General features: G+C 33.7%; 9 protein-coding genes across 13 annotated transcripts in view; 4 read left to right on the plus strand and 5 right to left on the minus strand.

The window, feature by feature from the left end:
• Positions 1-127: 127 nt before the first annotated feature.
• Positions 128-2,069, plus strand: LOC123685253 (something about silencing protein 10). Its single transcript, XM_045624894.1, has 8 exons — positions 128-381; positions 434-715; positions 798-897; positions 953-1,070; positions 1,131-1,317; positions 1,375-1,573; positions 1,691-1,827; positions 1,884-2,069. The coding sequence occupies exons 1-8, from the start codon at positions 280-282 to the stop codon at positions 1,974-1,976; spliced, it is 1,218 nt and encodes a 405-aa protein (XP_045480850.1). The 5' UTR covers positions 128-279; the 3' UTR covers positions 1,977-2,069.
• A 990-nt stretch (positions 2,070-3,059) lies between these two features.
• LOC123685384 (probable ATP-dependent RNA helicase DDX28) lies at positions 3,060-4,424 on the minus strand. Its single transcript, XM_045625040.1, has one exon. It carries the CDS (start codon positions 4,422-4,424, stop codon positions 3,060-3,062), a length of 1,365 nt encoding a protein of 454 aa, XP_045480996.1.
• A 275-nt stretch (positions 4,425-4,699) lies between these two features.
• Positions 4,700-5,164, minus strand: LOC123685385 (probable RNA-binding protein EIF1AD). The gene has a single exon (XM_045625041.1). The coding sequence runs from the start codon at positions 5,162-5,164 to the stop codon at positions 4,700-4,702; it is 465 nt and encodes a 154-aa protein (XP_045480997.1).
• A 2,239-nt stretch (positions 5,165-7,403) lies between these two features.
• On the plus strand, positions 7,404-8,534 carry LOC123685386 (adenylyl cyclase-associated protein 2-like). The gene has a single exon (XM_045625042.1). It carries the CDS (start codon positions 7,404-7,406, stop codon positions 8,532-8,534), a length of 1,131 nt encoding a protein of 376 aa, XP_045480998.1.
• A 497-nt stretch (positions 8,535-9,031) lies between these two features.
• LOC123685252 (DNA polymerase subunit gamma-1, mitochondrial) lies at positions 9,032-12,806 on the minus strand. Its single transcript, XM_045624893.1, has 2 exons — positions 12,646-12,806; positions 9,032-12,583 (listed from the first exon to the last, which is right to left on the minus strand). Exon 2 carries the CDS (start codon positions 12,567-12,569, stop codon positions 9,162-9,164), a length of 3,408 nt encoding a protein of 1,135 aa, XP_045480849.1. The 5' UTR covers positions 12,570-12,583; positions 12,646-12,806; the 3' UTR covers positions 9,032-9,161.
• A 203-nt stretch (positions 12,807-13,009) lies between these two features.
• Positions 13,010-13,771, plus strand: LOC123685256 (cytochrome b-c1 complex subunit 8). Its single transcript, XM_045624900.1, has 3 exons — positions 13,010-13,171; positions 13,352-13,514; positions 13,618-13,771. The coding sequence occupies exons 1-3, from the start codon at positions 13,025-13,027 to the stop codon at positions 13,710-13,712; spliced, it is 405 nt and encodes a 134-aa protein (XP_045480856.1). The 5' UTR covers positions 13,010-13,024; the 3' UTR covers positions 13,713-13,771.
• Positions 13,772-13,842: 71 nt separating this feature from the next.
• LOC123685255 (aldo-keto reductase family 1 member B1-like) lies at positions 13,843-16,535 on the minus strand. Its single transcript, XM_045624899.1, has 5 exons — positions 16,345-16,535; positions 15,506-15,673; positions 15,338-15,454; positions 14,296-14,694; positions 13,843-14,236 (listed from the first exon to the last, which is right to left on the minus strand). The coding sequence occupies exons 1-5, from the start codon at positions 16,411-16,413 to the stop codon at positions 14,042-14,044; spliced, it is 948 nt and encodes a 315-aa protein (XP_045480855.1). The 5' UTR covers positions 16,414-16,535; the 3' UTR covers positions 13,843-14,041.
• A 219-nt stretch (positions 16,536-16,754) lies between these two features.
• On the plus strand, positions 16,755-18,594 carry LOC123685254 (tumor suppressor candidate 3). 3 transcript variants are annotated; one of them, XM_045624898.1, is made up of 7 exons: positions 16,756-16,967; positions 17,026-17,316; positions 17,372-17,512; positions 17,569-17,860; positions 17,968-18,133; positions 18,230-18,283; positions 18,477-18,594. In XM_045624898.1, exons 1-6 carry the CDS (start codon positions 16,890-16,892, stop codon positions 18,243-18,245), a joined length of 984 nt encoding a protein of 327 aa, XP_045480854.1. In that variant the 5' UTR covers positions 16,756-16,889; the 3' UTR covers positions 18,246-18,283; positions 18,477-18,594. The 3 variants fall into 3 exon arrangements, with proteins under 3 accessions (XP_045480853.1, XP_045480854.1, XP_045480851.1); XM_045624897.1 differs by lacking the exon at positions 18,230-18,283 and having other exon boundaries at positions 16,755-16,967; XM_045624895.1 differs by lacking the exon at positions 18,477-18,594 and having other exon boundaries at positions 18,230-18,318.
• A 1,935-nt stretch (positions 18,595-20,529) lies between these two features.
• The window catches only part of LOC123684400 (gamma-aminobutyric acid receptor alpha-like), a 97,436-nt gene continuing 91,163 nt past the window's right edge, over positions 20,530-26,802 (minus strand). For all 3 annotated transcript variants that reach the window (XM_045623646.1, XM_045623648.1, XM_045623647.1), the window contains exons 7-10: positions 24,458-24,610; positions 24,257-24,390; positions 22,579-22,707; positions 20,530-21,270 (exon numbers count right to left, since the gene is read on the minus strand). In XM_045623646.1, coding sequence (XP_045479602.1) covers positions 20,869-21,270; positions 22,579-22,707; positions 24,257-24,390; positions 24,458-24,610 — 818 coding nt within the window. In that variant the 3' untranslated portion in view covers positions 20,530-20,868. The remainder of the gene's footprint in view (positions 21,271-22,578; positions 22,708-24,256; positions 24,391-24,457; positions 24,611-26,802) is intronic.

A 26,802-nucleotide genomic window follows, 5' to 3' on the forward strand; every position in this document is an offset into this window, starting at 1 on the left:
ACCAAACTAAATCTCAATTCCGGAATATTTTCGTAGTTTTCTGTTATATTCCTATATTTGAGGGCAATTATGAAATAAGAAGAAATATACAATGAACTCTGTGACATAACCTCTAGAGATTATGGTCTTCAAACATAACCTATAAATGATTCAGTGAAATGTGGAGTGTAATAAATAGAGAATTCTAGTCCGCTGTTTTGGTTTAATACATTGAATTTTCTGTATTCTAATTGTTAATTGAATTACTGCTTTGTTATATATTGATTAAAGAATTTCAATATGAGTGACGGCTACGATTCCGATAGTGATTATAATGAGAATGAAAAAAATTTGTTGAATAAATACAGAAAGAGCAACTATCAATCTGATGATGAAGAACCGGTACGTTTCAAACCATTTAAAAATTTCATTAACTCATCATAATTTTCTTTAGGAGGGAGTTTTCAACATTCTTTCTGATGGAGCCGAAAGTGATAATGATGATGATGAGGATATGTTGGTAAACAGTGATATAGAAGGACAAGAAGAAGATGATGATGATATACCACATGAAAAGGCTTGGGGAAGAAATAAAAAGGCGTATTACTCATCTGATTATGTTAACCCCAACACCTACAATGAAAAAGAATTACAGTTTGGGGAGTTCGAAGCGGAAGAAGCTAAAAAGTTAGAAGGGGAAGTATGGCAGGAGATGTTTGGTATGGGAGTAAAAGATGTAAGTTCAGTTGAAGTCATCTCGTAAATAATTACCTATATATTTCTGAGTGTTCTTGCTATGATTTTACTATTATTTTAAGGTCGATGATGATGAAGATGATTCAGATTTGGATGAAGAGGCTGTAAATCCAGAAAAAAAGGATGAAGATAAATTATCAAATCTCATAGAAGATTACAAAGGTGAAATTTTTCTTACATATTATCAAGTTCAAATCATAATTAATTTTTATTTCAGAATTCTCAGAGATATACAATAGTTTTTTGAAACCTGTTAAAGAGAAGTTTAAAAGTAGGGAAATTGAGAGCTCTCCATTGACTGAATTTGTTCAAAATTTTTCTGATCTTATTTTGAAGTAAGTTTTGAAGATTACAAATATTGGAAATGATTTATTATGACTTGATTTTTTTTTTAGTTATAATACAAATATTATGATGTTCCTCCTGTTAAAGTCTGAAGGAATTTCAACTCAAGATCATCCAGTTTTGGTAAGATTGAGACAGTATCAGAATTTAATTGAAAAACTGCGTGCAGTTTTTGATGGAGTTGTAAAAAGCCAAATAGAAGTTTTATTGGAACAAGAGGTCTCCTCTGCACAAGAGGTAAGTGTCATTAATTTGTATGTAAATTTTTTCACTAATCCATTTTTTTTCATGTAGATGACAAAAGCTCCTGAACCAAAAAAGAAAAAACTTAAATTATTACAAAATCTTGTTGTCGATGAACCTGTTGAAACACAGAAGAAAAAGAAAGGCGAAAAGATACCTAAGGAGCAAACAGTACAATTTAATGAAGAAGATGAAATTCATGAAATTGCTAATGATATTGATATGGAACAAGAAACTACTGAACCTGAGAGTAAGTTGAAAATAATACATTATTTTATTTACTGTGTAGCAACTGAGATCTATTACCTTCATGCTTTGTCAGGGAAGGTATTTTTAAATAGGTTTTTAATATTGGTTTCTTTTTCAGCTCTATCTAAAAGACCTATCACTTATCAAATGGCTAAAAATAAAGGTCTCACACCTCATAGAAAGAAAGAGCAGAGGAATCCAAGAGTTAAACATAGGAATAAGTATAGGAAAGCTCAAATTCGCAGGAAGGGCGCTGTAAGTTTCTTAACTTTAACTTGTGTTTTTTTTGCTCAAATGATGTTCTTTTCTAGGTACGTGATGTTAGACATGAAACTCACAGGTATGGAGGAGAAATTAGTGGTATTAACACTCATGTTTTGAAAGGTATCAAACTGAAAGTTTAGTCTTTTGAAAAAATGTATATAGGTTAAGGTTTTTATGAAATATATTCTGTATAGATATTTTTTAATGTTATTCATTAAAGAAATTTGTTTTGAGCAATTTTTTATTTTGTATCGAACTCCTCTTCACTATTATTATTTGTGGCGCAACAATAGTATATTGCATAAACTGCTTTATGCTCTTCAAGAGCTGTAAAAGTAATTAGAAATGAATAATATCATTTAAAAAAAATATATATATACATTATAGTTTTATTTAAAATATTTACATAGCATCTTTATTCTTCTTTAAAAGTTTTCTTCGTATAAGATTTGTTATATTTCCGTCAACATTGCTGATTGGCTGTCCTTTCCTGATTGAAAGCTGAAAAATTATAAATAATGAGAAAAAGTACTGATCTGAAGACAGGAAAATTGCTCTTATAATATTATCCCCTTTTGATATATGTTATTAGACTTAAAATTTAATCATAGATTCCTCTCATGAAATTAATTTCATCATGTGAAAGTTACAAAGAATAACATTCTTTTTGGAATTTTAACATCTTTCACCTGAGCTTAAAATGGCAAATGAAGAAAAAAATATTTGATAAGAAGAATCCATAGCTGAATTTGATGTACCACTTCAAGACTCGCCTTGTATATTGCCATTAAAATATGTCCATTTCGGATGATATCGATCTTTCCAATAAATCATTTTCTAAGAGTAAAAACTACTTTTTCAGTGAAATTGGACAGATAGTTTCTGATATTTTGGAAATTTACAAAGGGAAAATGTTTATCTATCAATGATACTATTTTCTCGTATTTTTTTCCACTATTTTGCAACTGATTTCAATTTGGTCAGATGGGTATTTTTTTAATTATTTAGCAAACAACATTTTAGATGCAAATAACTCCGAAACCACGGAATGGATTTTGCACATTATCTAACCTATCCTGAAAATTTAAAGTCTCTAACACATTTCTTTTGAGAGTTATAAACGGAATCGATTTTGACCTTGGAACCAATCATTTGAGAAAATTCTTAATTAAAAAACTACAAACATTTGGGTAAAACTATCTAGACATTGGAATATTTGTTTTCTAGTAACCAACTTTACAAACCTCAATTTCTTGGAGAAGCGTTATCTCTTGACCCCCACATATAAGGTTTGTAACTTTACAATCTTTGGGGCTGCCAATTCTTCCTACTCTTCCGATACGATGCAGATAATCGGCAGCATGAAGTGGGAATTCGTAATTCACAACATGCTTTATATCAATAGTATCTAAACCTCTGGATCCTATATCAGTTGCTGATAGGATTCTTGTCTTGCCTTCTACAAAATCATTCCACTGTTGAATTCTTATATAGTAATTCATATCACCATTGATATTTGAACATGTTAGACCATTCTCTCTTAAAAACATGGCCAACCAATTGCATGTTTCATTACGATTAGTGAATATCAAAAGTGGCTCTTTATTTGATTTTGCTATATGAAGCATCTGACCAACTTTTCCACTCCTTGAAATTCTAAAAAATTTTTGGGGTACATGAAGTAGAGGCCTGTGAATCTCTGGTGAGATGACCTCAACTAAAGCAGATTCAATGGGCTTTAAACTATCAGGTAAATATTTTGGTAGTGTTGCTGAAACTAACACTAATCTTGACTGTGCTACTCTTCTTAATAAAACACTAATTCTTTCATCAAAACTATCGTCTGTTAGAGTATCTGCTTCGTCTAAAACTGTATGTTGAACATTTTGCAATTTATATATTCCTACAGTTGATAATTTTCCAATAGCACCAGGTGTTGCAACCAATATATCAATCTTTTCAAAATGTGGATTCATCATATTCTTTTTTATTTTACCTCCTGTCAATATTTTTACTTTCAAATCTAAAGGCTCCGCCAAGATATTTGCCATTTCTCCAATTTGAAAGGCTAGTTCTCTACTAGGTACTAAAACAAGGATTCGAGGTGAATTCAGTGCATCATTATTACTATCTTTCATGGAAGCGATGGTTTGCAATAAGGGAAGTAAATAACAAATAGTTTTTCCACATCCTGTTTCTGCACCTAATAAAACATGATTGTTTTCAAACAATTCAGGTATCGCTTCTGCTTGATAACTGGTTGCTTTCATAATATTTTCCTTTTCTAATGTTTTTATTAATTCCGGCATAATATTCAACTGGCTGAAAGGAATTTTAGGTTTCTTATATTCATTTTCCTCAGCGATTGGATTTATCATAAAAAAGTCCCCTTTAGACTTGTGGTGGTTCCACCCTTTGGAAGCTAAGGGTATTGGTTCTAAATTACTGTATTTTGTGTTAACGTAATGGTTTAATCTCTGGTTTTTGCAAGAAATCAAGCAGTGATTTTCTTTTTTATCCAGTATATGACGTCTGTGCAGAGTGGAAGTATTTCTAAAAAGTCTTTGAAATATTTTATTCGGCTGCATTTTCAACCATAAAAAATCACAGATAACAGAGTAGAATAAAAAATGAAAATATTTATATAATTTAGATTTTATGATTTGTGACTGTGAGGTTATTGAGGTTATAAAGATTACACCACAGAGAATATGTAATGACCATAGAAATAACGAAATTATTTTTCTTTATAAAAGAAATGTAAAAAAATAAGTTTTAAATTATTATATTTGAAAATTCATCTATACAAGTATTTCAAAATGAAGCTTATTTACAATTTATATAATAAGTACTAAATTAAAAATTATTTTTCATTTTCATCACTATCAGAATCAATTGCATTATCACTATCAGAGTCATCACTGTCGCTGTACATTTCAACCATGGCCGGCACTCGATTTGTGTTCATAGGTAAATCATCATCGACAACTTCTTCTAATTGCCGCTTGTTATTGTCGAAATTGGGCCAAATATTGTCTTGTTTGTAGTACTTAATATGTTCACTGGTCAAAATTCTAACTATTTCACCCTTCACCTTAACACCTTCTTGAATGGGCTCTATTATAATGAAATCACCACGTTTGATCCAGATATTCTTCCTGAATTTCGTCGGCATGGAAACCAGAAACCTGGTTTTATCTGCTGTCTCCACTTCATGAAGATTATTTCCTTTACTTTCAACGATTTTTACTATTTGTTGGTTCTCTGTTGGTGGGGAGTAGTCGTCTATCTCTCTAAGAACGTGTTTTCTCTTAGTTGCTCGTGACATATCTGCAAAATGAATGGTTTTCATAATTAACATTCCAAAATAATAATGGGATTAAAACTATAAACTGTTCAATATACTGAATACTAAAAGAAAAAGATTTAGCTGTATCAAAATTGAAAAAATCAATCTCACAACAAATTATCTTCACTCTTATCCAACACAAAGAATACATACAATTTCAAATATAAAAAACCCAGGAGTTTATGAGCACTACGTTGACAATAGCCCTTTCTTCCCAATGATAAATTTAGAAATCCTACACCCAGTCCCTAAAGAAAGAAAATTATTTAAAGTTAATACATATAAACTTCTAAATCAACAACAACAATTCTTTATGTAACAAACGGTTGTCTTTTTTTTTGAGGAAATTTTTTTGTATGTACCTGCAGTTGTCTCTTACCACTGATTCCAAAGACCTAAAGCCTCCACTCTTAAATAAATAATTTTCACTTGGTAGAAGTTGCCCTTTCAAAGTATGTTGCTAACTGACTAAATTTTGTGTGAGAAATTAATATTTATCCCATTCTTCTAGAATTATGACTAATAACGTTGGCCCTTGGATTCATAAACGAATGGTCATTTAATAATAATTACTACCTAATACTAATTTGATAATAATTTTTGAAATCGAAAAACCCCGGTAAACTACAAAAATGCTTAGGTAATGGGTTTCGATTGATGATGACTAATTGCCGCACCTACCCATTAGGGCCTAGATATGGGGGGGTAATTACCCCCAAGACTTCCAAAATATAAAATTTCAGAATTTTTAGAACTGAACTGAGTTATTAGCATCGAAAAATCGGCTGTGCAGTGTTGAACAATTTAATGTGTTTCATTCGAATAAGAAAGGATATATGATTCTAGTTTTAGGCAGAATTTGATGAACTTCGTATCAAATTTTAGTACGTTGAATAGTATCGTTTCTAATTTAATGGAAACAGAATTAGAATTGTGGTATAAAAATGCACTTGTGAGACTAAAAATCTACCGGATATAGTATATTGACTGTACTAAAATTTTGCGACAAGTTATAACATATCCGAATGTTCATTTGGAACAATATTTGATCTCTGTGATAGGTACCTTGGGACAGGAAAGATTGGCAGGTTTGGCCTTATTATATACTAACTGACAAAGAAACTGCAACACCCAGAGGAGCTGTTTAATTTTTTTTTTTGGTAGAACATAGATAGTATAGCAATAAGTAAATTGGAGAAAAAACGAAGGGTTTACAATTTTTTATTATAAATTTCTTAACAATGTGTTTGTCCACCGCGAGTTCCGAACACAGAGTCACTCAAATTCATTAAAACTCAACATTTTCAAGTCCAAAAATACTGGGGGTTACTTTAGCAAACCCTATATCTAAAATGAATACTTTAAGAGTTATCGAGGAAGAACGTTAAATGAGGAAAAACCGCAATTTATAACTGTGTGGTGTAGTATGTGACTTCCGGAAAAAGGTAAAGAAGAACATAAAATTCGATGTTTGGATAAACAAATTTGACATTTCAAGAATTGTAATCAATTTTATTCGTAAATAAAAATTTAATTGGTTTATGGATCTCTTAACAACCCCAACGAAAAATTAGTTATAATTCATGAAATGTGAAATTTAGTTATCAAAACATCGAATTTTAGTTTCTTTCTGTGTTCTCCGAAAGTCACACACAGATAGAAATTGCGGTTTTTCCTCATTTAAAATTCTTCCTCGATAACTCTTAAAGTATTCATTTCAGATATAGGGTTTGCTAAAGTAACCCCCACTATTTTTGTACGTAGAATCAATTTTTATTTATTTTAATAAAACTAGATTTCAACTGAAATAATAAAAAATATATGTTCTAATTTGAAAATCTTGAGTTTTGATGAATTTGAGTTGTCCATATCGCTGAAATTGTCACCAAAAAAGCTATCTAACGAGGCAATAATATACCATGTGCCATGTGAAATATGAAAGTAGTAGTCCGGGTAGTCTGTTTCCGGTATAACCGGAAGTTGTAGAGATCTGAATATATTTTAGCTAAAAAGATCATTATCTCAAACCCCAAAATGCAAATTTTCAGTAAGTACAAAATTGTGATCAGTTTTCTATAAACTCCTAATAGGCCATACCGGTGAACCACCCTGTATATGAACACCAGTATCTCAAGTTTCATGATCCAATCACTGATCAACAGACTCTAATCCTCAAGCATTGACAATAATTGCCAAATATTGTCAAGCTGTCAAAATTATGAGTGCAGAAATATTCTCCAACATTTGCAATGGCCCCTTCAAGCGTTTCCTTCTGCTATCCAAAATAATAGGTCAAGATGTACAGAATCAGAGCGAAATAGCCTTTATGGCATTCCAAGCGGAACAGCGCTACATCGAATACCTGGAGAACTTCAAAAAACCACCGTCAGCAAACGTTCTTCTGAATCCTATAATCCACCAGATCGACAAGATCAAGATGTATGTGTGCAACGATCCAAGCCTTGGGGACCACACCAATGTTGTGGCTCAATCCGTTAAGGCTCTTCTATGGCTACAACAGAAAGATCCTGTGGCATACCTTGAGGAGGTTTTGGCCGACGCTAAAACTTATACCGATATCCTGCTGGTGTTCTTCAAGGACAAAGAGCTACACGTAGAATGGGTAGAGGCTTGGCTGGAAACCCTCAACGATTTGAATAACTTTGTAAGAAGAAGATACCCGAAGGGTATCAACTGGAAAGATGGTCACAACACAGCAGACTCGCACCACCTCCAGCATTTGACAGAATCCGAGATACTGAACAACGAAAACCTTTTCAAGGAAATAGATAAGGGACAAAGCATCCAAGAGGCCTTGAGGAAGTTGAATTCTCAAGACGAAGTTGAAGAAACTTCAGAAATAGGACCTTCCAATGCTGTTTTCCTCCAAGAAGGAAAAAGATGGAAAATTGAACACCAACGAGGTGCAACCAAACATCTTACAATAAACGAAGCTGAACCAGACAATGTCGTTTACATCTACGATTGTAAGAATATCACGGTTGTGGTGGAACGAAAAGTTAACGTTATAAAATTGGACAGCTGTGAGAAGATCAGTCTAATCTTTCGTTCCCTCATTTCTGGGATAGAAATAATCGGATGTAAAGATTTGAAACTTCACGCTTTCGGGACCTTACCAAGCATAAATTTAGATTCATCTAGCGAGGTTAACATTCACTTGACTAAAAAAGGTTTGGATGCACAGGTGATGACATCACAGTGTTCCAAGATATCCCTGAGTTATCCGATGGACGATGGTTATTACAAAACCTTTTATATTCCAAACAGGTTGATGACAACTGTAAACACAGATTATAGTCTTAAAACTATGGCCGTTCTTGATGAATAAATTTCGAATTTGAAGGTTGTGACTTAGTTTCAATGAGTCAGAAGTATATGTATAATACTCGTACACAAGGCTCATTCATTTGACAGTTTTATTGTGACATCTGACAATATTTGCTTCGCTTTGCAAGGTTAGGTTAGTTAGATATACGCCTTTTGAAGTAAGAAATTACAGCTAAAATATTTAACCAAACAATAGCGAAAAAAAAAACTAAATTAATTGAAAACCCCAGAAAGTATGTTAAAAAAAAAGGAAATGATAATTTGATTATGTATCTGAAAACTTGTCATATTTTAATCAAAGCTGAATTAATTTTTCGTAATCTGATTAGGAGTCATCAATGAATATTATTTTTAATAATAAAAACTAATAAAGGGGGGCAAATGTCAATTCTTCATAACATACACCAACCTACCCAATAAATACACATATTGCTATTCCAATGAATTATTTTCTGTTCAGCGAAGTTCGTCCATTTTTTGATGGTTAAAGAAAACACATTTACTGAAAAAACGTTCAGTATTTATTGTCAAAAATAAATAGACTCTTCGTAAAAATATATCAGAGATATTCCCACAATAAACCACAAAAAATCCTGTGAATCAACTTGAACAATTTACAACCTATATATCATTTCTTCAAATTGGAATTTTCCTTATACCAAAATGAATACTGCCCATAGGCTTTATCGATGGCTTGGTAAATATCCAAAGACTCCCCATTTGGGATATCGTAACCTTTCACCAACCCATGAGGGTTAGAAGGAGTGACACAATCCTGTTTAGCATCTTTTCTAAGGACTGTATCAACCTCAACCGATGAAAAAAATGCCACAGATTGTGGTAGATCATTTAAACCCAATTTTTGCACACAGAATGATCTTGTTAGGAGATTCGTTACATGCATAGCCAAAGCTGCTTTATACTTATGTTCTTCCGGCACTAAGTATCGTATTTCATCATGGAAACTAAGACAGAATCTCCCCCTGTCTTTCAATATCCATCTCATACAAACAAGCATTAAATGAAGAAAATCCACTGCGCCACTCTGAACTACCCAGTTGACCCTTGTTGGCAGGTATCTGTCGTCCTTTAAAGACTTTGGTTCGATCGACCTACTCAGACGACTGTTCAAAAAAGGGGTAACAGGGGATTTCTCACTAGCAATCGTTTCTAATCGATTGAACATAGCCGATTCAGTACCTCCAACCCAAACAGGCCTCACGAAAACTTCTTCGACATGCTTCCCAAAAGATTTGGCCACTTCAAAAGCCTGCCACTTTGTATAAGGTTGATCTGGTAGTTCAAACGCAAATTCCTTCTTCAAAGTGTAAAATCTTTTGCCTTTGGTCATGCTGAACATTCTCTGAGACTTATTTTTAGCCTCCGCATCTGATATTGTCGGATTGTACTGTTTGAGTAGTCTTTCGGCGAAGGTTTGACCTGCTCCATATATCCTAGCGTAATTAATAACCTTGGCTTGATCCCTGGATATACCGATCGCTTTGGCTGTCACACTGTGCATGTCTGTACCATCTGCCTTATTTCCACTCAGAGTCATCCAGCCGAAGGGAGTGCCCCCTTGTATTTTGCAATAAGCGGCGTCTCCTATCAAAGAGGCGATCCACAATTCTTGGGAATCCACATCAGCTCCTACAATATTGTAACCCTTAGGCGCCTGCACCATGGCTCTAAGTTCGGAACCTACCCTTTCCGGATGTGCATTGGATGCAGTCATCCAAGTAGACTCAACAGCCCTTCTGGTTAAAGTACCACAAACGATCACCATAGGAATTATAGCCCCTATTCTAACATCTTCTTTTTGAAGGCTTTTTGGGAGCTCCTGTGGGTTCAACCAAACAACCATCTGGTCCATGACGCGATCTCTGTTGTTTCTCCAGTAAGAAAGCATTCGAGCTATGGCCAATATTTGTTCCGCAGATTCGGTGTCTCCGGCTAAGACATTCTCAGAAAACTTGTTCAAAAAGTCTCTAGACAAGGGATTACCCACATTAAAAGCGGGACCGTTTTTGTGAGGCAACTTAAAAAACCAACAACAGTCTTCTATTTCGGTATTGCACCAGATACCGGTTCCTTTGTAAAGGTTGCCTGTTTTATCCTTTTTAGCCTTAGCGTAAAACTCTTTACGCATTAATTCCTGCTGCACTTTGGAAGATATCACATTCAAATTGTCCTCTCCGGGACTTTCTTTTGGTTTGTCGACTAGTAAGGGACATTTTTGCAATAATTGTTCTAACGGTAATTTCCTATAAATATCCGTGTCATTGTTGAAAGGAACTAGAAAACCCCAACCCTTTGATTTTAAAAAATGGAGGGGATATCCTTCCCAAGTAAGATTGAGAAGTTTTGGGGTTATCTGCATGGAAGTGCTTATGAGTTGTGGTCCCGGTACCCAATTCTCTGATGTTTGCGAAAAAGGTTTTGGACACAGTTTCGTGTACCAGCTCGGATAACCAGCTAGTAACGGTCTAACTTTTCCAAGATTCTCCTTAGTTTCCCAAAGACTTTTGAATTTATCCTCTAAAGGATCATGTTCTTCGTCTGTCTTTTTAGGTTTATCAACAGCAGGACAGTCCACCTCCGGAGTTTTATCTAGGTTTTTCAATTTTTTTGTCTCGGCAGTCTTCTTTACTTTCAAGTGCCTAATGCTCCAGTCCTCATTCCAAAGCCAAATATCTTTCTTATACTCGTCATTATGAAGAAGACTGCAAGCTTGATCTGCTCTTCGAATTAGTTTAATTTTTCGTTCAATGTCTAAATCTTCGTAACTTTGCTGACTACTATCAATATATTTCTCCCAATTATCGTTAATCGGCAAATAGGCAGTGCTCAACTCTAACATCCCTGCTAAAGTTGCAGGATGCGGAAACCTTTCCAAAAACATGGGAAAGAGATTCTGTAATACTTCATAAGTCGCAATAACATCTTTACAACAATAATTCATTACGTTTTGAAATTCTGCCTTGATGTCACTCAGCGTACCTTCTACAAAGATGTCCCTAGTTTTTTTGGATAGTCTTTTATTGCAGTATAATTTATATACATCGGCAAGATTGTTTAACGAACTCACATGCTTCCAAGCTACGTCTTCTTCATCAGTTTTATCTGATTTCAGAAGAATTCTCTGATAACTTGTGACTCCACTGACGGCTATATGTAAACTCATTGTGTCTATGAATCTTGTTCCAGTTCTTTCTAACCAATATTGTTCTTTGATTCGGGCTCTATCGTATGATACATTATGTCCAACTACCACCTTAGGCCTTTTTAACGAGTCATTTTCAATACTCTTACTTTTTTTTTTTGAAGTATCCTCTTTGGTACTCTCTAATGGTATCATATGTTCGGAGGTATAGTGTTTAGGGACAATAGGCTCACTAGATCCATCTATTAGTGATCTACTAACCCATGCATACCAAGCTTTATTACTAACAGCAGTAGCTAATGTTGGAGCTTTACCACACATCATACAAACTTCAACGTCAAAAACTATAGCTTCTTCTAAAGGATACGGTACTGGCTCAGGTTCAAAATCATCACAATACCTTGTCCAGCCTTCTTGTAATTCCCATTTTTTGGGAATGGGAGGTAGATTCTTCAACAGATCAAAAACCATTGTTCTATATGGACTTGCTTGTTCTTCAGCTATAACATGAAAGTGTTCAAGTAAAGTTTCACCTCTCAGAGGTGGAATCCTTAGATTAACATCAGGAACTATAGTGTTTTCTTTTAGACCCAGTTGAAACTTGGACAGATTTGCTTTGCATCTTTCTAACACAACTGGGTCAACCTTATCTTCAAGGTTTTTCTTGAAAACCTGATCACGGATTGCTTTTGATAACATCTGAATACCGAGACTGTTGATTCGTGGTCCTTTAGATATTTCTGATGATCCATTTTGATCTTCTTTAGGAACCACAATTCGCTTTTTGTTGGGATTCGGTAAATAAACTTTCCTTACAGTATTATTTAATGTTTGGGACAACGAAAAACCTCTCTTGAATATCTTCTTATCCATTATCTCATGACAGCCTCAAATTATATTAGATGGTAATAGTTACTCCTAAATACAATCCTATTAATATTGTACTTACCTCAATCTGTTATGAAGCAGCTTAGAAATTTATGTTTCTCTGTGATTTTTCCAATATTTGAAAACTCAACTAACACTTGGGTATTTATTAATCTTAAGCAAGTAAAAATATGTTCCAAACTGACTAGTGATTTTATTAGGTTAGTTTTATTTTATATATTTATTATTTAGGTTATGAATAATAACCATCGAATTTCCTACGGTATGTAACAGCATAGTATAAATAATTCTTCATAATATGGTAGCAGTTACTACTTACTTTAAGCAAATCCATTCCAATATTTCCAGTAATATTAGTCCACTGACTAAAAATAATAACATACTCGGCGATTGGATAATATTTACAATGACAAAAAAATTATCAGAATGTTCTGTTATTTATGATTTTCTCCGTCAGCCTGGCACAATATAAAGATAAAGGAAAATTTGTTTGTGCTCATGTGCTGCAGATTATTTTATATTCTGTTCTGTCTATTTTGACATCTTGTCAATCAAAATTTACGAATCTTGCAAATTCGCAATCAAAAGTAAGTAACAATATAATTTTCATCTAAAATTTTTAGTTTAATAGTACCACTAATTAATTACCATATGAACTTTAATGCTATCAATTATAAATATTTTAATAGGGCATCTTCAATATTTTATGTTATGTAATGACTGGTCTTGTCTTATCAGAATTGTATGGTTTCTAATATATTTTTCAGATATTGACAATGGGTCACGGATTCGGAAATCTCGCTAAACTCCGAGGGATTGTTTATTACAGACTTTCGCCATTTGAACTTAAAGCCTTCGGTGGCGTTATTTCCCATGGTGTTCCAAATATGTTCAGAAGAGTCAAGGAAGAATTTCTCGTTGTAGTACCACGTAAGTTACAATAATTATCAACAATTCATTCATTTCCAATTTAAGCTGATGATTTTTTGAATGATTTGCTGTACTTGTTCTGAATATATTTGTTCTTTTACAGCTTTTGTACTCGGTTATCTCATATATGATTGGGGAAACAAGAAACATGCCGAATTAAATAGGAAAAACCCTGCAGATTTCGCCGATGAACAGTGAATTTAAATTGTTTAAGTAAGGTTTAGTTAGTATGAGATAATAAATATAAAATGTCTTTAGTCAAGTCGTTTGATTTTCAGAACTCTGATGAATAGAGCCTACTTTTTCTATTTTGAAATGAAAGAAATAATGAATTATATTTTTTATTCAAGTGATATATGAATCTATATAGTACAATATACACTGATGATTTGATAAATTTTCCTACACAATCTTAAATTATAATATATATCAAATTTTTATGAATATGATTTTAATGATAGATTAAAATCTTATATTCTCAACAATCCAACTTTGGAAATAATGGTCTCATTATTAATATATGATTCTTAGTATTCGTCATGAAAAGGATAATCTTTATGATTTCCAAAATACGGAGCTAAACACACACGCACATTTTTGTGAAAAGAATCGATATACTCGATATCTTCCTTATCTAACTGGAAATCAAAAATATCAAAATTCTCAATGATTCTGGATTTGGTAACCGATTTTGGCAGAACAACAACTCCTAATTTGGTTATCTGAAAACATCAAAAGAAAAGATTTTATAAGAATTGTTCAATAATTTCTTACTACTCACAAGATAGTTTAATACAACTTGGGCGGGTGTTTTGTTATATTTCTTTCCAATCTCAGCCACTTCGGGTTCTAATATCGTAGGTTTTGGTATTCTGGGTTTTCCATAGGAGTCAATTCTGCCTAAGGGGCAATATCCAGCAACAACAATATCTTTTCCTTTGCAGTACTCAATCAATTTTTTGTTGTTGAAATTGGGATTTACTTCGACTTGGTTGCACACCGGTTTGATTCTAGCCATACCTAAGATCTTTTCTATTTGAGTTTTGTTGAAATTAGAGACTCCAATACTTCTGGTAAGTCCTAAATCGTAAGTTTCTTCCATTCCTTCCCAAGTTTCGGTGATTTCTGTTTCGCTGTAGGCATCAGGGCCCCCTTCTGTGGGCCATGGACCAGCTTCTTCCTTTACATCAATTTTTTAGAATTTACCCACAACAATTTCAAAATAATGCAGCATCAAAAAAATACAAAATATGTACATATGAGTTTACCAAATTTATTATGAAATTATATTATTATAATTCGCTCTTCAATAATCTTTTCAAGTGATGAATTCCCATTACATTCTCGACTGTATAAGATTGTTTGAGGATTTTTATCTTGATGATTTTTTTTCGAGTTTGACTAAATTTTAGTAGGGTGTTTAATGACAAGAAGACGCGATTAATTAAAAGAAATACAAATTATGCACTCAATTTTTGAGTTTGTGGTTTGAAAACATGAATCTGAAGAAGTTACAACACAAAAATATTAAAAAAAAACACTATAAATAATAATACTTGATGTAGAGCATTTCATGCTTTTTTAGAATAAGTGTCCGTAATGTGTAACATTTGTAGCATCAACAAAAGTGTTAATTCATAAACAAAAAAATTCCTAGATGAATCTGCCGCTGATGATGTTGCGAAAAGTCTAAACAAATAATAAAAATAATCAGGTTTATTGCGCTTTGTTCTGCATTAAAACTAATTGATAATGTCAATGGTCAAAGTGTATTTCCAATGGGTTCATTAACAGGGTTGATAAATCAAATTTTTATCATTTACCTTGAACCCAAAAGGCCAGTGAATTAAATATAGGTCCAAATATTCTAGCTTCAAATTCTTCAGAGAGTCCTTCAACATAGGAACTACCTTCTCCTTTTCATGGTAGTTTGACCAAAGCTGAGGAAAATGTTGATATTATATATTGTTGTTGTATGAACATTCGTTTACCTTGCTTGTTATGAATAAATCTTCTCTTTTCACAACACCTTCCTTTATTTTCGTTGATATTCCTTCCCCCACTTCCGCTTCATTACCATAGTACCAAGCGCAGTCAATATGCCTGTAGCCAGCATCAATTGCATCTTTAACAGCTTGTGTGACTTGGCCTGGTGGTGACTGCAATTTGAAAAATAAATAACAATGACGGTGTAGACTCACTGCAACCATTGGTTGTTGGATAAATAATTTAGAGTGTTCTACTTAAAGTGGAGATGGTACACAGTAATAATGCCTACACAAAACAGGCGGTTCTCGTTATTTGGCCTTTTTTTTAAGACAATTCAAAATGTACGGTCTATTTATTATGAGCGAGAGCGACAAACATAAATTGTAATACTTACCTGAAATGAACTATAATAATTTTAAAGCTAATTTATCTGTATACCTATCACCATTGATATTGATATGTCATAGCTAATGAAAAAATATTTGAATCGTTTCAGCAAAAATTCTAACCGTCCAGAATTTTTCATAAATTACTTTTTACTAAGACACCTAAGAGCAATAAAAGTGTAAATTATTAGAAACTACGCTTCTATAGAGTTTTTTTTTAAATTTGTGACTAAAAGTTTCTTACACATAAATAATCTTTTAAATCTAAATAACTCGTTCAAATATTGAAATTCACAAAGTTTATTTTGAAAAAGAAAAAATCTTTTGGCTTGGATTTTTCAAAAAAGGTAAAGTTAACTGTTTGGCGAGTCTTTCGAAATTGATTTGGATTTCAATTTTTGTGTGAAAGTTTGTTTTAAGCGATTAATTAAGGTTCAACAGATAATCATACTTACATTGAAGGTGCCCAGTCCTATTATAGGTATCTCTAAATTGTTGTTGAATTTTAAACTCTTCGGTATCATTTTTTGATTTTGCAACGTCTTTTGAACACACTTTTTCACTGAAAAACTCAAAAAACTATCATCATACCGAATAAATACCTTGTTATTTATAGTAGAGAATTGTATTTGAATGTACAAATATCGGATCTGAGAAAGGTAGTGGGAAAATTCACATGCGCAATTACTACTGTAATCAGATAAGTTTTTTGTTCATGACCTTAACAGATTTGATAATTCGATCTGGCTGAAGTCCAGAATTTTTGTTTCGTTTATAAAGATCAATTGTTGAAATTCAAAGATTATTCAAAATGAAGATCGATTGTTAATATTTTTCTGTGTTCACTGAAGCACAGATAACATAACTACCAAGATCTGTGATTAAACGTCAAATCTGTCATCTTATGTGGCCCTGACCGGTTGGCAAATGTAAATGAAAAGATTGATAAGGTTCTACTTTTGGAAAAAACGATAGGAATTTATTTTTTATTAATTTCAAAATGAAGGCATTAACAATATGCCTTATTTCAATTTTGTTTATTTACATAGGTTTTGCCGGTGGACAATCTAAAAAGCCTGTGAGTTAATGTTTCAGCAGCAATTTTCCACATTTTCATGAACTCCTTGTACTTTCAGAGTCTATCACTGGAGGAAAGATTCGAGCAATTGAATTTCGTTTATAAAAATAGACCTGTTGTTAAATTCAATGGAAATCAATTTCGTACATATGTGAAAGGAGCACCCAGAAACTATTCCATGATAGTTATGTTTACCGCTTTGGCTCCTCAAAGACAATGTATGATTTGTAGACACGCCAGTGATGAATACCATATCGTTTCCAATTCTTTCAAGCATTCACCTAGCTATTCAAAGAAATTATACTTTGCTATTGTTGATTTTGATGAAGGGTCTGATGTTTTCCAAATGGTACCTATGGCGGATTGATTTTGTATCAAAGATATTATAAGCAGTAATGTTTCAGATGAAATTGAATACTGCTCCAGTCTTTATGCATTTTCCAGCAAAAGGAAAGCCACAAAAGGCTGATACAATGGATATATCAAGGGTTGGGGTATCAGCTGAAGAAATATCTAAGTGGATAGCAGACAGAACTGATATACAGGTATATTTCTTATAAGAATACAATTGAATCACTTTCCTGTTCATGTTTCATTCTAGATTCATGTTATAAGACCTCCAAATTACTTAGGAACGGTTGCTGCAATAATCTTATGTGGATTAGTAGCAGGTTTCTTGTATTTGAGAAGAAACAACTTGGATTTCTTGTACAATAAAACTATGTGGGGAATGACTTCACTTTTCTTTTGTTTTACAATGATATCAGGGCAAATGTGGAACCATATAAGAGGTCCTCCTTTTCTCCATCAGGGTCAGAATGGACAAATTGCCTATATCCATGGTTCATCTCAAGGACAGTTTGTTGTTGAGACTTACATTATCATGATATTGAGTATCCTTTTGAAAAAATCTTATAAGAAGGGAAACTAACAGCATATAAAAAGTTGTTCTTTCATATGAATTTTATAACAAATGACTTTTCCTTAATGTCTATTAAAGATGCTGCTGTTGTAATTGGCATGATTCTCTTAACAGAAGCGGCTAGAGGTAAACGAGATCCAAATAAAACTAAAATAATGGCTGTCACTGGCCTCATTCTAGTCTCTGTTTTCTTCTCTTTGTTACTGTCCATTTTCAGAACCAAGACTCAAGGTTATCCTTATAGGTGAGAATTTTATTTTTTCAAGGAGCTTCATTAACATCAGCTAACTCTTATTATTAATTTCATTCTTTTTGGTTATCTTTTTTTATTTCATTACAGGTTGCTGTTCACTTGAAGTTATACCTGTTGAGTTGCTGTATAATTTTTGTTACAGTATGTTAGAGATTTTAATTAAATTTTTTTATTTATTTGTCTCTTTGTGTTGAACCCTAATTTTTTGGCTTCGTTATAATTTGAACTAAAATTTATTAATAATTTATTTTGGAAGAAAAAGTGATTTTTGTCAGCTCTGACCTCATTTAGTGAGTTGTGTCGATTATCAACAAACATTAAATTCTTTTTTCAGATTGCTCTTCGAGTAGAAAAATATTCTACATCTTCTAAAACCATGATGGAAAGTTCAAATTGTAAATTTGAAATTGTAATTGGAAGGGACAAAAATAAATACAAGTTGAAAATTAGAATCATTGTATTTTCACTAACAAATTTGCACTTCTCCTAAACACATTGAACATTTCAGTGCTGTCAATTTTTCTTGAACGTCTCATCGAATTTTTTCCACACATATTATATGTAACAAATTTTGCACACAACAGATATTCCTCTTTTTATTGATATATTTTATTTTTTATATATTCACAAAGGAGTTATCACTAAATAAATAATTGAACGGACTGTACAAACATTGTCTTTAGTCTCTTTCTGATATTTTTTATACCTATTCGCGTAGTGTCAAACGATCCTTGGTCCTCAAAAATCTTCATGAAATGAAAAATGACTAGCTCCCTAACTTTATGTTGTAGTCTCTTTTTTATTGTCAAACAAAACTTTTTTGCCCTGCAAAGCATCCAAGCCTTCACCTAAGTTTTTATGAAACTTTAAATTATTTCAAGAAGATTCAATTCTTTTTTTATTTTCTGTTTTCGTTTCATCAGTCATGTGGTGTTTAGTTTCGATCCTTTATTATTCATAACCGGGACGGATGTTAATACAAAAATAAAATCACTCGGAAGTTTCGCAAAAAATAGCACGCTGAATAAAAAAATGATACGTTAGTACGCGCACTGTGAATATTTATATATATTTATTCGTTAGGTTGGTAAGCCTGTTATTGACAGCTGACATGTCTTTTGGACTGACATTTGACAATATCATGTTACACGGGCGTAGCCAGGTTTCAAGATTTATATTATAGACTGCAGCTGTGCGTATGATGGTCGATAGTTATGCTGCATGCCAGCTAGCCTCTTTTTATTTTAATAAATGTTGAATCTTCAGATTTCGGAGGGGGGTTTGAACCCCCCGGCCATGTCCGTTTCCTGTTACTTTCTTCGCTTTCCACAATCGGAACGAAAAATTGATAGAAATATGATAGTTTATGAGCCAATAGTAGCTATGTAAGAAAATCGCTCACTCAATCAATGTAGAAATCATGAATTTTGAAAACCGATGTACCAACGAAGTAGATGCATAAGGGATCCAATACAAAACAATCCATCCTTCTCTTTGGTAGATATTTGAACATGATGGAAATATGGTTTTTAATACAAAATGGATGTTTAGTGGAAGTACATAGCTGGCGTTTTGAAGGGTTTCATGTAGAGAAGAGCGATATTTCACGAACTGTGATTTAATCACTGATATCAGAATGTCACAGGTAGTCACGGTTCCGAAAAACGAATACAGAGCGTGACGGGATCACAGTTTGAACATTTCACAGATCTTTTCAGGGCATATCATCGTCCGTTGCAATCGTAAATTATGAAGGCAGCCTGATGTTTTAATTGCTTCGGAACCTTTTTCGACTAACATAATTGTATATTTTTATGACAATCCCAGCATCGTAGGCAACTTCGCCTGCTTTAGGAAGTATTTTTGTAGGACTAGTTAAACAATAAATACTTGCTACAAACAAATAATAACTACTGAATTACTGCATGATTGGTGGTGGCAATAAAATTCTAATTTTATGCTTATCTTTCATAAACAACCCAAAAGAAATTCTTTCTATATTGAAGTTGTCGACCGAAGCAATAAATGGTACTCTGTATTATAAAAATAAACGAAAACACGTCAGAGACATAATAATAATAGGCGAAAGAATAATAACAGGCGAAAGACCAGCAATCTTTGGGCTTTCTTCACAAAAGTTGATGTAAATTATGCTTCTTGTAATTTATGCAAGTTGAAATTATCTTTCGAAACCACGTCTTCAAATTTGAGGAATCATTTGAAAAATCGATATCCTTCTGTTACGTTCCTAACTAAATCTGAAATGAGGAAAAGAGTTGAAAATGTAAGAAAAATTGATGTTTTCATAATAATTTTTCATTAATTTTGCTTTGAATGATAAGAGTGACCAATTCGAGTTGCAAAGATAAACGACCTAAGGTTTGGGTGATTCATACAAATATTAATAACGAGCAACCTAAACAGTGATCACGCCACGATTTCATTTCACTGATATCATAAAGTAACGTTCACGTTTCACAACGTGATTTGAAAATCACGGTATCGCTCCTCTCTAGTTTTATGAATTATTGGGCAGTTGGAGAACCCCTATTTAAGTTAGGTTAGGTGACGGTTGAATGTAAATAATTCAATATTTAAATTTTTTCTTTTAAAGCCGTTGTTTTCATGGCTCGACTCTTCAAGAACCAGCCTAGTGGTGAATAAGGCTGTGATTCTCATTGCAACTAGAAAAACCATTATTTTCAATTGAGCCCGATAGATCTCTCCTACGTCAAATTCCTTAACCGTTTGGTTCTGGACAGGTAACAGTACCAGTAAAACAAATTGATGGTAACGAAAAGTAGCGGGAACACAATTCTGGACGCCTTGTCTATCTTAGAGACGGAGTTGAACCTAGGAGTCCTCTTTTTCTTTCTTCTTTTGGGGTGTTGATGGTCTATGGTCGTTCGTAGCTTCATCTCCCTCTGGATCTCTGGATTCGTGCTGTTCGAACTCGACGACTTGCCAGCGTCCGTTTGCCTGTTCTTCTTCAAACAGGATAGATGCGACCAACTTTGGGAAGATCTTCGAGGCATTGGGATGGTGCAGGCTGATAAGGGTATCACTTCTATGAAGTTTGGATCGCTGTTGGTGTTGATTTGGTTGGTTGCTTCTTTGCTGTTGCCTTCCTGGAAGAATTATTTTATAATACACTGCGCAAAAGAATTAACGCACATTATGGAAATCTCAAATTTATTCTACAACTGAAGGTGTTCTCAATGATAATTATTTTTATCAGAATTATGCATGCATATGTTATCCACTTTCAACGTTTTTCCCCAATACAGATGTTTTTTCCCAGCAGGAATAAAAAAAATGAGATTATCAGATTTTGAATGTATTGGCTCCATTCTGAAATCAGTTGTTCTCGATCAATTCTAGTGATCAATAGTTTTTCTTTCGTTTGATTTTCTACACTCGATCGCTATGCAACGCGAAACACGCAATTTGACCCAAGAGGAATGTGCCCAAACGGTAGTTTTGCGAGAAGAAGGGTGCACATACACAAGAATTGCAGAAAGGTTTGGAGTTTCCCATACAAGTGTGTCCAGAATGCAGCGATTCAGGGAGATAGGTATAAATGTCCGAAGACCACGACACGGTAGACCACGGGTAACAACTGCTATTCAAGAACGTTACTTGAGAGTTTCTTCGTTGAGACAACGGTTCGCAACCGCTCGCCTCCTTCAAAATCAGCTTGAGCAAACTCATGGGGTGCAAATTAGCACTCAGACAATAAGAAATCGCCTCAGAGAATATGATTTGAGGCCTCGTGTCGCGGCAAGAGGCCCAGCTCTTACCCCAGCCCATCGAAGGGCGCGTTTGGATTTTGCGAGAGAGCATATCCATTGGGAAGAGGTTGATTGGGAAAGAGTTCTCTTCACAGATGAGTCTAGATTCTGCCTCTACCATTGTGATCGATGTTCCCTTGTATGCAGACGTCGACATGAAAGATATGTTCAGTGCACTCTTTCTCAATCAGCCTCTTATTTCCAATCTTCGCAAAATCCAAACGCGCCCTTCGATGGGCTGGGGTGAGAGCTGGGCCTCTTGCCGCGACACGAGGCCTTAAATAATATTCTGGGTGTTGTTACGAGAATTCAAACGATTCATAATTTTTTGTTAACCCGGACCTGGATTTTCAAGGTTCATTTGCCAAATATGAAGAAAATATACCGGGTGGTTCGTTTGATATGGCCTCAGAAAGAAACGCAATATTCATAAAACACCCTGTATCTCGGCTACGAAGAGAGTAAGACCCAATAAATGGGGTATCTCCAGAACCGCCTTGGTGCCACCTATGCACCTGTGAAGTATTTCCGTTTCCCAATGAAACACGGCCCTGCATACAAACATATTAAATGAGTGAGTACATTATTTTAAAAATGAAGTATCATGTGATTGAGTCGAATTTTCAACGTTCTGATTTCTCTCACCTTGGCAATGTACTCTGTGGTTTCTAAAGAAGTCCAGTCTTCATCTTCACTGCTGGAATCTGAGTTAAAATCGGCGCTGAAGTAGCACTCTCCAGATCCGTACTTGGTGAAATAATGGACAACTGCGAACTGAAAGGATAATTCTAAATCTTTGAATAGGGCATTTCTTATCTGAATAATAATAGTGATATTTTTCAAGTGGAAGTCTAAATCATCTCACAACTAGTTTGGCATACAGGGTGGCCACTTTTTCAATGGGATTGTATTGGTAACTTTTAAACCATAAGAGTTAGAAGGTCGGTCAAATGGAGAAAAAGTTGCATTCATAGAAGCATTGTCAAGCATTTCAAATAAATCGAGATTATCAGGGCCGGTTATCGAGATATCATAAGAAAAGTAAATTCTGTCATTTTGATTTTTCTTTTTTTCCCAATTTATTTCAAATATTATAAGAAAATGTTTCAGGAATTTTTTATTCGACAGTAAATTGTTCTCAATTTGACGTAATCAGATTTCGTATCCAACGTTTCGTACTCTCTAGACCAACCTCAACCTCATTTTTTTCAATACGGACCTGCATATTTTATGACACTTTTCAAAATGACTTTTAACGCTCAATTCAACGATATATCATACAATGTCATTCAAACTTGATATTCAGGTGATTTTGACCCTTATCCAAATTTCTTTGGGTCGGATCTGTATTACATTTAGGTATACCTTTAGTTTAATTAAGAACATGCAATACATTTCGATGAGAAAATCAACTTAGTCATCTTGAACTAAATGGAACATATCAAAATCAAATTAAGAAACAAGTAATAATTATTTACGTATTTCAATTCATAATAATTAAACGAATTATCATTTAATGAAAGAAAAATCGAATGATTATTCGAAAGTAAATGAAAATGAATGAAGTAAGTGTTCGAAATGTCCACCATTTTGTAAAATGCCTTAACGGTTCTGGAACCCATACTCCTATACATTTGCTTATTTCGTCTTCTTGAATACCTTCCAATACATTCTCAATCTTCTCGCGAGAAATCACTATTGTTGGATTTGTCATTTGTTCCAGAATCGAACTTTATTTTGATATCATTACGATATAAGTTTTGCAAGGCTTGGTATTCAAATTTAAAATCATTGTATTCGCGTCTTTTGACTATTTTATTCACATTTGATAATTTGCATTCACTACAGATCCGACCCAAAGAAAATTGGATAAGGGTCAAAATCACCTGAAAATCAACTTTGAATGACATTGTATGATATATCGTTGAATTCAGCGTTAAAAGTTATTTCGAAAAGTGTCATAAAATATACAGGTCCGTATTGAAAAAAATGAGGTTGAGGGTGGCCCAGAGAGCACGAAACGTTGGATACGAAATCTGATTACGTCAAATTGAGAACAATTTACTATCGAATAATAAAATCCTGTAACATTTTTTGATAATATTAGAAATAAAGTGGGAAAAATAGAAAAATCAAAATGACAGAATTTACTTTTCTTATGATATCTCAATAACCGGCCCTGATAATCTCGATTTGTTTGAACGGCTTGAAAATGCTTCTATGCATGCAACTTTTTCTCCATTTGACCGACGTTCTAACTCTTATGGTTTAAAAGTTACCAATACAATCCCATTGAAAAAGTGGTCACTCGGTATATCCTCACCTGTATTATGGTTGCAAATATGAATGTGAAAGCCAGGAAGACGAAGAAATCCAGTGCCGTAGGATAGGGAACTTTGGGCAGGTCCGTCCTGGCTTCTAAACCCAGGAAAGTCATCGTCAATATTGTGGTGATACCTGAAAAATAAAACATTTCGTTGCACCAAAAGATGTTTGATTTTGATCGGTTCAAACCTAACCTTACCTAATGAGACACGATCAGCTGTTGCTTCCCTGTTCAACCAGAACGAAACCCAAGATAGAACTACGAGCAAAACGCATGGACCATAGACTTGGATAAGAAAATTTCCCATGTGTCTTTGAAGGTGAAAACTGACTAGCAGCATGGAGTATTTAGCTGGAAAATTCACAATTTTTTTTTAGGAAATATGCAGGGGTGAAATGAGGAGAAAACATTTAATTCCCATGGCAAAACAATTTTACGTATAACTTTTAAGCACACTCTGTGTCTTAACCATACCATTCTACCGAAGAAGCAAATCGTGAAGTTTACAAGGAGACTTTGCTTTTGAATTATACAAAATAGTATATTCTAAAACTAAAACAAGTTGCAGAATGGGCTCATATTCCAACACGAATGCGAAATTCATGAATTGCCTTCTGCAACGAGTTTTAGACGATATTTTCTCTATTTCAGTCAAGATTTGTGAAATATTGTCGAAATTCAATGAAAAATTCAGATTATACATCCTAGTGACATTTGTATTGTATCTTGGTAGTTGGTGCGAATCTGCGAATGTTACAAAAATTGACAGAATACGGAATTTGAATTTGAATCGTACGTTTCGAATTTTGAAATAATTTATAATTACGCATTAAATTCGTGGATTATGTCTGAGGAAATCGATTTAACAACAATAGAATTAAGAGAAATTGCGAATATGTCGCAAATCATTTCACTAAATCCAAATTATATTATCGTAAGTAATTGCACAAGTGCATCAAAATTACCGATAATTTTGCATGACAACGTGTTGTCATAAAAACTGCATGAGTTGCATGAGAGCCCTCCACATTCCGTGTCGGGCTCTTTCTCCTAAAATGAAAATGCCCGAATGCAGTTTCTCAAAGAAAACACGCTGGAATGCGAAATTTTCCGGTCATTTTAATGCACGAGTGTAATTCGGGGGAATATTTCCCGAATAAACTGTTACATCACTTGTCAAACTTATGTAGACTGGAATTGCCATAGATTCGAACTGTGTAAGATGCATAGAAACTATGCATCTATGAACAGAACAATTATCGCAGTGCTGTTTCGCTTCCTACAATGCAATTATCGTAACGTAAGTAATTGCACAAGTGCATCAAAATTACCGATAATTTTGCATGACAGCGTGTTGTCATAAAAACTGCATGAGTTCATTTTCATTTTTGGAGAAAGAAAACACGCTGGAATGCGAAATTTTCCGATCATTTTGATGCACGAGTGTAATTCGGGGGAATATTTCCCGAATAAACTGTTACATCACTTGTCAAACTGATGTAGATTGGAACTGCCATAGATTCAAATTGTGTAAGATGCATAGAAACTATGCATCTATGAACAGAACAATTATCGCAGTGCAGTTTCGCTTCCTACAAGGCAATTATCGCTGTAATTTTCGATAATTGTTCTCCATATACATAGAATTTTTGACAGGAGGGAAATATTCGCTGTAATTTTCGATAATTGTTCTCCATATACATAGAATTTTTGACAGGAGGGAAATATTCGCTGTAATTTTCGATAATTGTTCTTCATATACATAGAATTTTTGACAGGAGGAAAATATTCTTGACAATTGACGTGTGTTGAATTTTGATAGGATTGGAAGTATGTGTCAAAAGCCACAAAACGAAAAATATAACTGAAAACAATGTTGTAACGAGTTCATTACAGCACTGTTTTGAGAACTGTAATGAACTCATTACGGTACTGAAATAGAGAAAAGAATTATCATAATCACTTTCATATGAATTGTTTAATAAGTACCTATGGAATATTTTTCCATGAAGGTTCAGATTTGAACCTCGACTATATCGAAATAAATTTCGGAGTATCCAGATTTCAAATGAAAAAATATCGAGAATGGATCATCGCGTTTGTAACAACCATAAATTGTAGCAAAAACATATCCAGATTTAATGAATGATGACATATTGTGTCATTCCATCGCCTTTCGACTATGATGAATGGCAAATTGCAGAGATCTACACTCCAATTTCATATGAAACTAGATAGGCAATTGAAGCCGAAAACATATCAGGATTACCATTTAGGTCCACTGGCTTCACACTGTAAATTTCATATATTGCTTTTTATGAAGCATAAAATAAACATTAATTTAGTCGACTTATGTCGAAATTAATTTCTTCATTTCGTTGTTGTGCAGTTTTAATTTTTCTATTTGAATTTTCAAAATAAATCGTGAGAGGAAAAGTACTAACAATTTCGATATTTCAAATAGAACATCCTACGTACTTCTTTATCTCTATTTGTTTTCGAATAAATGATTGATTTACTTTTTTATTGTGCAAAATATAGCT

Source organism: Harmonia axyridis, chromosome 7 (assembly GCF_914767665.1).
Source record: "Harmonia axyridis chromosome 7, icHarAxyr1.1, whole genome shotgun sequence".
NCBI classification, from domain to species: Eukaryota; Metazoa; Arthropoda; class Insecta; order Coleoptera; family Coccinellidae; genus Harmonia; species Harmonia axyridis.